General features: G+C 40.8%; 1 protein-coding gene across 1 annotated transcript; it reads left to right on the top strand.

Annotated features, from left to right (window-relative positions):
* The first annotated feature begins 474 nt into the window (after nucleotides 1–474).
* Nucleotides 475–11,748, top strand: LOC115750062 (9-cis-epoxycarotenoid dioxygenase NCED4, chloroplastic-like). The gene is made up of 11 exons (XM_048278011.1): nucleotides 475–579; nucleotides 705–848; nucleotides 1,509–1,611; nucleotides 7,497–7,756; nucleotides 9,315–9,494; nucleotides 9,606–9,684; nucleotides 9,780–9,861; nucleotides 9,962–10,024; nucleotides 10,128–10,266; nucleotides 11,255–11,422; nucleotides 11,560–11,748. The coding sequence occupies exons 1-11, from the start codon at nucleotides 475–477 to the stop codon at nucleotides 11,674–11,676; spliced, it is 1,440 nt and encodes a 479-aa protein (XP_048133968.1). The 3' UTR covers nucleotides 11,677–11,748.
* The last annotated feature ends 1,215 nt before the right edge of the window (nucleotides 11,749–12,963 follow it).

Consider the following 12,963-nt stretch of genomic DNA (forward strand, 5'->3'; position numbering starts at 1 on the left):
ATGTGCCATATCGATAGCGTTGTTTGAGATTAACTTTATTTTAGCTCGACACAAGACAAAAAAAAAAAAAACTGCACGTATATATAGTATACAAAATTAGAAATGACTATCCCGACTATGTAAACGCCATTGCATAAGCAGGGTTTGGTGTTGGACATGTGTACAGTTTTTAATTTTTAGCGAATGAACACATTCCATTGGCAGATGAGAGTTTCCATCTCATGAATTCTTGTGTAAGAAAACTTTACGATGGCAGTGTACCTTATTCAAACCATACTATGATTCGAGAAAGTTATGCTCTAGTAATGCAAGTAGAATCATGTAATGAAAATTATCTAGTGAGGTTAGATATGTAACAAATGAAATGCATCAAAAGTAGTAATGACGTCATTGGAAGTGATGTAGTTACATGCCCATGTTGTCTATATAATGGACACGAAACCAGTCAACTTGGGCAAAGAGAAGCAAAAAAAAATGGCAGTCTCTCCTTTCGCTTTGGGCGTAAATGCATCCACCAACCGGCACTCCATTTCTCCCACCTTTGATCACCTGAAAAAGTCCATTTCCCCAGCTCTAAAGGTACGCTAGACGAAATCCAGATCCCCTTGAGGCATGCACAAGAGAACTTGAGCATGCGTTTTTCTCTGCGTTCATTCGAATTATTACAGGGTTTGATTTCGATTCCGAAAATTTGGCACGGGCAGCCTATTTGGAAGGAGTTGCTGCGACAACTACCATTGAAGAAGATCGACGTATCCAACACAGTCAAGAAAGCTTCAGGGGTTGTGTTGGATGTCTTGGTGGATGGCTTGTACCGGTTTGTGGATCAACCTTATCCGCCATCTCAGGTACTTAGCAATGAGGTCCTCTCTTAACTCATTTGATCCATCTGAAAATTTCCAGCTTCAGGATCGGTGTGTCGCCCAGGTGACGTAAAATCCAGAAAACTTTATAGTTATGTCATCAACAACTTTTTCTGATGCTGATAAGCTAAAAATGAACTTTTTTTTTTTTACCGATCTTGGCGTGGTGGATGACACCGCCATATAACGCAGCAACCAATAAGTAAATCCGGATTCGTTGATCGGCAAATACTCAATCAGGCACGCACGCTCACTGGCAACAATAGAGAGAAATATCTTTCGTATACTTTGTAAAGTATAATGAAAGCCGCCTTATTCATAGAATATATCAAATGAACTCGACACTAACCCTAGGCGACACTCGTAAACCAAACTATATCCTTAAACATGAAAAAAAGATTCAGAAAAATACACAAAAGCCTAAATTTAATGGTAAAAAATGACATGAAAATAGAAAAGTGCTTTGGACTACGCCTAAAACAATGATTTTGAGGTCTAAAACGAGTGCGAGCAGGATTCCAATTTGGCCGCAGATAGTGCTCCGAAGAACATTCTAGCACTCCATATGAGTACATAAGGATGCATATGGAAGTCCTACATATACTTATGTTTGTCTGACATTTTCTGAAATGATGACTTGAACAGAAGAACTTTGCACCGGTTCAAGAAATTGGAGAAGCTGTTGAAGTTGCTTGCTTGGAAGGGGAATTACCAGCCGGTTTCCCTGAAGGAGTATTCGTTAGAAATGGTACATATCTAGTCTGAATTTTTTCGTGACATTTAAGTTTCATATGTATGGGTTTTCAAATCTTAGGTAATTGTGTTTGATGCATATTGTGTGTCACAGAGTCGGCTTTTAAGAACACGACCAGCTGTAATAACATAGGTCAGATATAGATCTTGGCATCGGATAAGAGTCGCATAGTTACCGAAGTCTCGGGCAATATGCGAGTTGTGCACATCATTGTTGTTAATTATGTCCCGAGTTTTTTCAGCAATTTGGATAAATATCCATGATTCGTTGCACCTCAAGATCTTGTATTTTCTGTTGAATGGGCTTATCTCTATTTGGTGTTTCAAGAAGATTTGACCAAGTCAAATGGTCTTGGATATCTTTTAGTAGCATAAAGAAAGATAGTGCTCTTTCTTTCTTTATGCGTGCAAGTAGAAAGATTGTGGGTCCAGCGTGGGTGGATGAAAGGAATAAAAGGCAAAAAAAAAGGAAGGGTTTGCTACTCCCTTTTGTGAAACCTGCAGAAGCCGTGCAAATCAAGAAAAAGGAAGGACGCCGCACAGTAGCCTTCGTACGCAGAAGAAGAAGAGAGAACCAAGAACTCTGCGTGTTCTTGGTTTCAGGCTGTACGAAGGGTTTCGACCGCAAAGGGATTTGTGCTTCGTGAGTTTTACTATATCCAATTAAGTTGTTTATTTGTGAACACTTTGGGTTTGGGTATAATCTAGGTGCGGAAAACACGAGCGTATTGAGCGATTGTAATTCCGATTCTCCGATTATAGTGGATTATTCTTGCTGGCTCTCCCGTGGATGTAGGTACCGATATTCAGACCGAACCACGTAATCTCCGGTGTCCTTTATTGTTCATCGTTATTTCTCCGGGCTTTTTCGCATTGATTTATTTGCAAGATCTGGGTTAGCTTCCGCGTTATATTACAACAATTGGTATCGTAGCGCCAGGTTCGGATATTCTAGATTGTGATTTGGGGCTTTTGCTTGTCCGATTATTATCTGGATATTCTGTGATTGCAATTATGTCTGGAGTGAAAGCTGAAATTGAGAAGTTTAACGGGAGGAACAACTTTGGGTTATGGAGCCTCAAGATGGAGGCGTTATTGACAACCCAAGGTTTAGCAGAAGCATTGGAGGGTAAGGCTGAGTTGCCCGAAACGATGAGAGATCTTGAAAAGGATGTGGTAATGAGAAAAGCTAGAAGTTTAATCCTGTTGAATTTATCGGATGAAGTGTTAATAGAGGTTGGTGAGGAGAAGGATACCGCAGCATTGTGGGCAAAACTTCACGCACTCTATGTAACGAAGGGTTTGAACAATCGCTTATACATGTTGAAGAGGATGTTCCAGTTCGGATATATCGAAGGTACGTCTATCAGAACTCATCTAGATGAATTTAATAAACTCATGATGGATTTGAAGAATGTCGGTAAGACACTTGATGATGAAGAGCGGGGCATGATGTTGTTAGCTTCCCTACCAGAGTCATGGGAGTATTTTATCGATTCAGCATTACAGGGGCGTACTACGATTACCTCGAAAGAGGTAAAGTCCGCCTTATTTTCTAAAGAGTGGCAGAGAAAGTTGCGAGATGATAGTCTAGCGCAGGATGTAGCGCGAGGACTAGTGATTCGGGGTAGAGAACAACAACGAGGGTCCAGTAGCAGCAGAGGTAAAAGCAGATCTAAGTTACGCCATAGAAAGTCCAAGGGACGCGTGAGGTGCTTTGAGTGTCACGAGGAGGGGCACATCAGGAGAGATTGTCCCAAGTTAAGAAATAGAGGTGATAAGCAGAAAGCCACAACCAGTGTGGCGAACGTTCTTGAAGAGAGCACTAGTGATGCAGAGGCTGTCTTGTGTGTGACTGCAAGTTCATCGGGAGATGAATGGGTGCTAGATTCGGGGTGTTCTTATCATATGACGCCTCATAAGAACTGGTTTACTACTTACCGGATCGCAGATGGTGGTAGAGTTCTGTTGGGGAATAACGCAGCCTGCAAGGTTGTGGGGATAGGGACAGTTCGGATTCGGATGCACGATGGTGTGGTGCGCACATTGACAAACGTGAGGCATGTACCGGAGCTCAAGAAGAACCTTATTTCTCCGGGGACACTCGATGATATCGGGTGTAAGTACACCGCTGAAGGTGGAGTGCTGAAGATCTCTCGAGGTGCTATGACGGTAATGAAAGGGAAGAAAGTGAGTTCTCTCTATCATCTACTGGGAGAGACCGTGACAGGAGCTGCTGCGGTTTCATCGGGTGAGTCGGATTCTGATTTAACTCGTTTATGGCATATGCGTCTAGGGCACATGAGTGAGGCAGGTATGACGATGCTGAGTGATAGAGGGTTGTTAAAGGGTCAGAAGACAAGTAAGTTAGACTTATGTGAGCATTGCATCTTTGGGAAGCAGCGCAGGATTAAGTTTGCTACAGGTATTCATTCGACCAAGCAACCGGTAGAATATATTCATTCGGACGCCTGGGGCCCGTCTCCGGTTCCTTCGAAAGGAGGTGCTCGTTATATGCTGACATTTATCGACGATTATTCCAGGAAGGTATGGGTATACTTTCTAAAGCACAAATCTGATGTGTTTGATCGGTTCAAGAAATTTAAGGCATTGATTAAGAAGCGATCGGATAAACGGATCAAGTGCCCGAGAACCGATAACGGCATGGAGTTCTGTGGTAAAGATTTTACCGAGTTTCGCGAGAGAGAAGGCATTGTGAGACACCGCACAAGCACTGGGACACCACAGCAGAATGGCGTGGCGTAACGGAAGAACGTAACTTTACTTGAACGGGCTCGGAGCATGCTTTCGCATGCTCGAATAGGCAAGGAATTTTGGGCTGAAGCGGTGAATATGGCATGTTACCCGATTAATAGATCTCCATCATCTGCTATCGAGTGGAAGACTCCGGAGGAAGTATGGTCGGGGAAACCCGTTGATTACTCCGGATTACGAATATTCGGATGTCCCGCGTATGCTCATGCGAGTGATGGTAAGCTTGAGCCGAGGTCGAAGAAGTGCATATTTTTGGGTTATGCACATGGGGTGAAAGGCTACCGGCTGTGGTGCACCGATCCCGCATCACCCGGTTTTCTAATCAGCAGAGATGTGATCTTCGACGAGACCGCAATGCTTCAACAGAGGAGTTCCGAGACACAACCAGCAGGGCGGACAGATCATGGTGTTAGTAGTGAGGTGGAGCTTCAGGTGGAGACTTCGGAGACCTCGGAGGTAATAGATGTTGATACCGCAGATGAGGCCGCAGCTTCCGAAGACGGTGATAATGAACAACCAATACAGTCGCAGCATAGTATAGCCGCAGACTGACAAAGAAGACAAATTAAACCACCGGTACGTTATGGTTATACATATATTACGTATGCTTTGACCGTAGGTGACGAGGTGGAGACAAATGAACCTTCGTCTTACTCTGAGGCGATGGCTAGTTCCGAGTCGTCGCAATGGCTAGGAGGTATGAGTGAAGAGATGGAATCACTCCATCGAAATCAGACATGGGAGTTAGTTAAAGTACCCAAGAGCCGGAAGATTGTCGGAAGTAAATGGGTCTATAAACGGAAAGAGGGCATTCCCGGTGTCAAGGCAGCAAGGTACAATGCGAGGCTTGTTGCGAAGGGGTATACCCAGCGAGAGGGCATTGACTATAATGAAGTGTTTTCTCCTGTGGTAAGGCATACTTCTATTCGTGTTTTACTTGCCTTAGTTGCTGCATAGGATCTCGAGTTGGAGCAGCTTGATGTGAAAACGGCGTTTCTTCACGGTGAGTTGGAGGAGCAGATTTACATGAGGCAGCCAGAGGGATTTGCTATTCCGGGTAAGGAAGATCATGTTTGCTTATTAAAAAAATCTTTATATGGGCTGAAACAGTCTCCTAGGCGGTGGTATAAGCGGTTTGACGCTTTCATGGCTAGTCGGGATTATTCAAAGAGTCGGATGGATAGCCGTGTTTATTTCGGGAGATTGGAGGACGGGTCTTTGATATATCTGCTATTATATGTTGATGATATGTTGATAGCAGCGAAAAATATGTCCGATATTGATGTGCTAAAGAGGCAGTTGAGTGCTGAGTTTGAGATGAAAGATTTAGGTGCTACGAAGAAAATATTGGGTATGGAGATTTTGCGTGACAGGATTGCAGGATTATTACGTTTGTCTCAAAAGAAATATATTGAGAAAATTGTTGCACGTTTTAATATGCAAACAGATAAATCTGTGAGTACACCATTAGCGAAGCACTTTAAACTTTCGGTTAAGTTATCGCCGCAGATCGAGGAGGAAGAGGAACATATGTCTCGTGTTCCTTATTCTAGTGCTGTGGGTAGTATTATGTATGCTATGGTATGCACTCGGCCCGATATTTCACAAGCTGTCGGTGTAGTTAGTCGTTATATGAAGCGTCCAGGTAAAACTCATTGGGAAGCTGTGAAATGGATCCTCGGATATTTGAAGGGGACAGCAGACGTTGGTATAGTATACCGGAGGGACAGTAATGGTAGTGAGACCACGGGATATGTGGATTCCGATCATGCGGGTGACTTGGATGAGTGCGGGTCTTTAGCAGGATACGTGTTTACGCTTGCAGGTGGTGCGCTTAGTTGGAAGGCGTCCTTACGGGACCACGTGGCCTTGTCGTCGAGCGAGGTGGAGTACATGGCACTAACCTTTGTAGCGAAAGAGGCGATCTAGTTACAAGGTTTGCTCTTGGATTTTGGGTTAGAACAGAAAAGTGTTGATATACACTGTGATAACCAAGGTGCGATTTATCCGGCATATAATCCAGTTTATCACGAGCGGACAAAACATATCGGTATCAGGTACCACTTCATCCGAGATGTCTTAGCGAAGGGTAAAGTTATTGTCAAAAAGATAGCGACAAATGAAAACCCTGGAGACATGATGACTAAGCCTGTTCCTTTGGCGAAGCTCAAGCTTTGCTTAAGCACTATTGGCGTCCGTAGAGAGTGAGCGCCCATGGGGGGGCGTTGGGAGAGCAGCATGGATAATGAGCATTGTGAGTTGGCTTCAAACATCGAGCCAAGGTGGAGAATTGTTAATTATGTCCCGAGTTTTTTCAGCAATTTGGATAAATATCCATGATTCGTTGCACCTCAAGATCTTGTATTTTCTGTTGAATGGGCTTATCTCTATTTGGTGTTTCAAGAAGATTTGACCAAGTCAAATGGTCTTGGATATCTTTTAGTAGCATAAAGAAAGATAGTGCTCTTTCTTTCTTTATGCGTGCAAGTAGAAAGATTGTGGGTCCAGCGTGGGTGGATGAAAGGAATAAAAGGCAAAAAAAAAGGAAGGGTTTGCTACTCCCTTTTGTGAAACCTGCAGAAGCCGTGCAAATCAAGAAAAAGGAAGGACGCCGCACAGTAGCCTTCGTACGCAGAAGAAGAAGAGAGAACCAAGAACTCTGCGTGTTCTTGGTTTCAGGCTGTACGAAGGGTTTCGACCGCAAAGGGATTTGTGCTTCGTGAGTTTTACTATATCCAATTAAGTTGTTTATTTGTGAACACTTTGGGTTTGGGTATAATCTAGGTGCGGAAAACACGAGCGTATTGAGCGATTGTAATTCCGATTCTCCGATTATAGTGGATTATTCTTGCTGGCTCTCCCGTGGATGTAGGTACCGATATTCGGACCGAACCACGTAATCTCTGGTGTCCTTTATTGTTCATCGTTATTTCTCTGGGCTTTTTCGCATTGATTTATTTGCAAGATCTGGGTTAGCTTCCGCGATATATTACAACAATTGTCATATGCAAGAGCATATGCTCATTCATCTTCTTAATTGGAAAAAACGAGTGGATGGCAATTTTCGTTATATCAAACTTGATTAACATATTTCCTCAATTTCAGGTCCAAATCCTCAATTTGGATGTCTACAAGCCGCAGTGTCGCCACTAGGACTAACGAATGAAACATGGGTTGAAGGAGAAGGAATGCTTCATGCATTGTTCTTCAAAAAGGCTGGTGATTCAGATTGGAGCATCTCCTACAAGAACAGGTACGTCGAGTCTGAGACATTCAAGCTTGAGAAGCAAAGAAACAAACCCTCCTTCATCCCTGCCATTGAAGGAGATCCACTAGCTGTCATAGCTGCGTTCTCTCTGAATAAGGTAAATTTCGCGAGATGCTCATTGCTACGCCCATTTTATCTATGTGATTAGCCTACGATTTGATCAATCCGCAATCGCTCGAGACATTTTAGATGCCTTTTGGGGTTCTATTGATGAGTTCATCTTGTTACGTAGTCAACAAGGATTTAATTATTTGACTCGCTCGCTTGTCCCCTCTTCGTGTGAACAAACGAGCACGACGAGCACTACAGTAGTATAGTCAACTAGATAATTCACAACTGGAGCACATAAGAAAAGAGTTGACGTGGAAAACCCAATCTGGAAAAAGTGCAATATAGTAAGGCTCAGTCCCTTTCGTCGAAAATTACTTTTAGAAAAATATTTGTTGAGTTTTCTAGCATTCGTTTCACAGAAAGTAAACTAGTCAAAGAAAACATTTTCCAGCAACGGAAAAAACACATTCCAAAGTGGAAAAAGAGAATTATTTTTCATTCTTTTTACTCCCTACACAACTTCACCTTGATTTTCTTTTTGTATATTTTCTTTTTTCTTTTCTCTTTTTAATTTTATTTTTGAGGTTTTATTTTATTTTTAATTTATTATTTTCTGTTCTTTTCCTTTTTACTTTTCTTTTAATTTATTTCTTCCTCTGCCGGTTTGCCAGCCGCAAAGATGGCCAACGACTAGCCATAGGAGAGGCTTGGCCTCGCCCTTGGCAAGGGAAGAAATAAAAGAGAAAAAGCAAAAAAAATTAAAACATTAGAAAATAAAAAAAAATTATTTAAAAATTCAGATATTTTTAAATTACAAAAACTTTACGTTACCGTCAGCCATGCCATAAGGCGGCTAGATCTACATCAGCAATTTGCGACTAGACAACCACACAGAATATCAAATGACAGAAAATGTTTTCCTTACAAACGACAGAAAATATTTTACAATTCATTTTCAGGTTTTAACCAAACACCGAAAAATATAGACTTTCCAAAAAATATTTTTCAAAAGCATCACATTTTCTGTGAAATGAACGGAGCATAATACATAAAAAAGTGTGGTCAGATCACATCGAGCGAGGTTGCACGAATGTTTCGATAAGCACCGGCCTCACTCTCATGTTTTTTTTCTTCTGTCTCACGATTTTCTCTCGACTTCACTCTCGATTTTTCACTCAAATAGCTTGCTCACAACACCCTTCAATGCGAAGCATTTTGTTTTTTTTCTCCCGTCTGAGTCTCATCATTTTTTAATTTTTCTAATTGAGGAGGGACCTAACAACATTCTATCTAAAGCATGATTGTGATATAATTGGTAAGGTATAAGAGATCCGAAATAACCAACAAACAAATGAAAGCCCTAGAATTTCTCTCTTCCTGTTACTTTATGAAATTATTAAATAAGAAAAACTAAGTTTTCTTTTTCTGATCGGAGAATAAAAGAAGAAGAAGTTAAGTTAGTTTGTCTTTTACCCTTTTTTTGTGAATTTATTATATAAGATAAGTTATGTTGATTTAAACAAAATCATACACAATATTTTGATTTGCGAAGGGAACTGAAGTGTTTAAGGACCTGAAAAATTTAAGATTCGGTGCTTCAACAGATTAGACTCAACGCTGATAACAAGTTCTTGTGCAACACAAGTGTGTTCGAGTACTTGGGGAAGCTATATGCCATATCGGAAAACTACTTGCCTCACGAGATCAATTCACAGACCCTAGAAACGCTCGGTGTTTGGGACTTCAATGGAGATTGGGATCGAGCTTGCACTAGCCACCCAAAGGTCCTTTGCTACATAAATGTTTTACCTCAATATGTTATTGAATCGTACATCTTTATAGTACTGATGGATCTTTTTTGAGGTTTGTTTTCCGAAATTATACGTATTGAACAGAGAGCTCCGGGGAGTGGCGAACTTGTGATAATGGGGATTGATATCAAGAAACCTTTCCTTGTGGTAGGAGTGGTGTCTGGTAATATTTCTTCTCTTCTTAGTCACTTGAAAGTTGTAAAACAATTGGTGTTACGTGTTTGCATGAACGTGTTTCCTAATTTGACCTGTTTTCAGCTGATGGAAAGGAGCTTCGTCACAAGGTTGATGTCGAATTGGACAAAGGTGTCTTCAGCCACGAGATCGGGGTCACACAAAGGTTCTTTTACCAATCTATTATCTCTCCCGGTATCGATGTTATTATCATAATTATTTCCCGACACGCGAATTCTAGATTAAATCATGTTTTCCTCGTTCAGGTACAATATCATAGTGGATCAATCTCTTTCAGTGGACATATCAAGACTCGCCAAGGGAGGCCAGTAAGTGTACATCTCATTGAGAAATAGCGTTCACAAATGATTAGTTGTTCATGCTAAGACCGACAAGTTCCTCAAAATTGTGTCGGTTATTCTTGCAAAATAGATTGTTGAAGTACGACAAAGAGAAAAAATCGAGGTTCGGAGTAATGCCACGATACGGGGATGCCGGTTCTGTCCGGTGGTTCGAAGTAGAAACGTGCAGCACATTTCATATCCTCAACACATGTGAGGATGGAGATGAGGTAACAATTGACTTCTTCACGTCATAATCCATCATTTCCTATACTTTCTCACAAATTAACTAAGAAAAAACAGGTCGTGGTGAGGGCTTGTCGGGCCCTGACATCCATATTCCCAGGTCCAGATTGGGGTGAAAGCAAGTCTGATTGGTACTCGCGAGGATACAAATTGCCTCCGAAAAATAGAGAAAATGGCAATGAAGAAGAAGGTTTTCTTTTCCATTCTGTGCATGAGTGGAGATTGAACATGGAAAGTGGAGATGTCAAGGAGAGAAATCTCAGTGGTTCTCACTCCTCCATGGATTTTCCATTCATCAATGAGAATTTCACAGGATTGAAGAACAAATTCGGCTTCGCTCAAGTCATCGATTCGGCGGCAAGTTCTAGCTGTGGTAACGAATAATGATGGATTTATCAAGTGAAATTTCTAGTGTTTACGATTAATATTGTGAACAATATATGTTGTCATTACTGAATTTTCATCCTTTTTTTTTTAAATCACAGAGTTAGCTATGTATGGAAGTCTGGCCAAATTATACTTGGACGAACCGCAGGTTGAGCCATCTACGGTATGAATTGTTACATCTCTCTACTATCCATATACCACTCTCTTTATTTTTCGAATCGTGCTATGTTCATCGCGTAATATTCTTAGGCTTCTGCTAGAATAAGCTAGCGATGAGAAAATTTTCCTTCATCTGCGTGGCAACACCGGAAAAGATAAGATATGCAAGATTATTGTGACACGAAACAAAACAATTCTGCGAGGATAACTACAGCATAAGCTCCTAACGTTATTAGGAGCTACAAATCTAAGTAATTTAAGGCAGGAATGAAAATCATTGGAAAAGTTTGGACATATTTCTTATTAACACCACCTAAATGCCAAATGCTCCTTTTCACTAAGGTCATGAATCACGGGTCAATACCCTATTGACCCAATATTAACTTTGCACATCTCTTTAAGCACTATTCGTTATGCTTGGACCAGGAGGGAGAGAATGAACAGGCAGTAAAGGTTGAATATCACAAGTTTGGAGAGAGTAACTATTGTAGCGGAAGTGTGTTCGTCGCTAAAGATGGTAGTGTCGAAGGAGATGGTGAAGACGGTGGTTGGATCGCGACTTTTGTTCACAATGAAGTGTCCGATGAGACTCAAGTAAGTTCTTATCTATTGCACTTTCTCTTGGCTCGTCCCTAAAAGCATAGATCTACATCACCAGTGACCGCGGAGCTTCGATGAGGAATAAGGTGCGTTCCATTTATCAACATGTTGAACCCGGTATGTGCATGCAGGTTCACATAATCGATGTGAAGGATTTCGAAGGGGAACCGGTGGCGAAGATAAGGTTGCCACAGAGAGTGCCATATGGATTTCATGGCACTTTTATGGCCACGCCTAAGAAACAGTAATCACCTCCCAACTTACGTCTGCCATCAAGTTTCTATAGGGGCTTAATAGGAATTAGCATGTCTAATTTCTATGTAATTATATAACTTCATGAGAAATCATCGCAGTGTGCTCATCGTATTGTGCGTGCTTATCGAAGTCTAGACATATTTGGATGTGCTCTCCAAGTACACTAACTTGGCTATTCATGTATGTGAGTTTGTCAATAATCCTATTAGACTATGTTTTGAGTTTGAGCTTGTTTGACGAAACACGACCCGATATTTATGTACAGGAAGCTTGGCTCATATTATTCGGGTAACCAAATTTTGCGTCCTTAATTTTTTTTTTCAATCGGAGTTACGTCCTTAATAAGGAGTCCGGATTGCTGCCTGTTTTACTGAGTTAAAAACAAGGGAGTAGACTTCCTATCGCAGTCGGCCAATTCTTCTGAAAAATGTTTCCTTGATTGCATCAAAAAGGCCACTCGCATATTCATTATATATTTATATATGGGGGATCTTTGTTTTTGGTCGAGAGGGCTTTACTCGCGGCTTTGAGTGTTGTTGTCTGTAAAACAAATAAACCACGTGTCTTGTCTCACAACCAAAAGATATGAGTGCGTGGATAAATAAATAAGTGTAAGGCTTCTAGCCTCACAATTGAAGACCATGGGCTAAGTGGACTAGACCCTGCAGAACCTGTGGATGTGCGATTATTAGATGCGCTCATGAACCAGAATTGGCATTAATCAATGGTAATTTTTTCTTTTTAGAGGAAATGTTGTATATGTTAAAACATAATTTTTCACTATTATAAATTCAACGTTTTCAGTTCAATAATTTTCACTTTTCATTTTTTTTCTTCTTTAAGATAGAATATTTATTCTCCAATTCTTTCATTTTAAGAGTCCTTGGAAAAAAAACTATAATTGCTATCCAATATTCTCATTTGAAATTTTATTATATCTTTGAGGATTTTTGTCAGTAACCATTAGCAACTTTATGGGTCAAATAATTTCTTAAATACAGTGTATTCACGCCTCAAAATTTGATTCTATTCTTCCTAGTTATTTTTCTAGAACTAATACTATGGGTTTTAGTGTACCTTAGGGCTAGTAAATACTTGATTGGTTGAGTGGTTGCAACTTTGTAATTCTCCTTGATTAGAAGATTATTTGTGGCCGACTTCTCCATGGGGTTGTTATCTATACTCGGATTGAACCAAGTATATCTCTCTCATTCTTATTGTTCTTCATGGATTTATATGGTAATTTCGTTCTCTTGCATTAAATTTGAATCGCAATATCC

This window comes from Rhodamnia argentea, chromosome 4 (genome assembly GCF_020921035.1).
Source record: "Rhodamnia argentea isolate NSW1041297 chromosome 4, ASM2092103v1, whole genome shotgun sequence".
In the NCBI taxonomy this organism is placed as follows: Eukaryota; Viridiplantae; Streptophyta; class Magnoliopsida; order Myrtales; family Myrtaceae; genus Rhodamnia; species Rhodamnia argentea.

What these genes read in the sequence shown, in the direction of transcription:
- LOC115750062 (XM_048278011.1), top strand. Translation starts at nt 475, where the DNA reads ATGGCAGTCTCTCCTTTCGCTTTGGGCGTAAATGCATCCACCAACCGG. An exon ending in CTGCGTTCTCTCTGAATAAG is followed by an intron (nt 7,757 to 9,314) that starts GTAAATTTCGCG and finishes GTGCTTCAACAG; the next exon opens with ATTAGACTCAACGCTGATAA. An exon ending in GAGATCGGGGTCACACAAAG is followed by an intron (nt 9,862 to 9,961) that starts GTTCTTTTACCA and finishes TTCCTCGTTCAG; the next exon opens with GTACAATATCATAGTGGATC.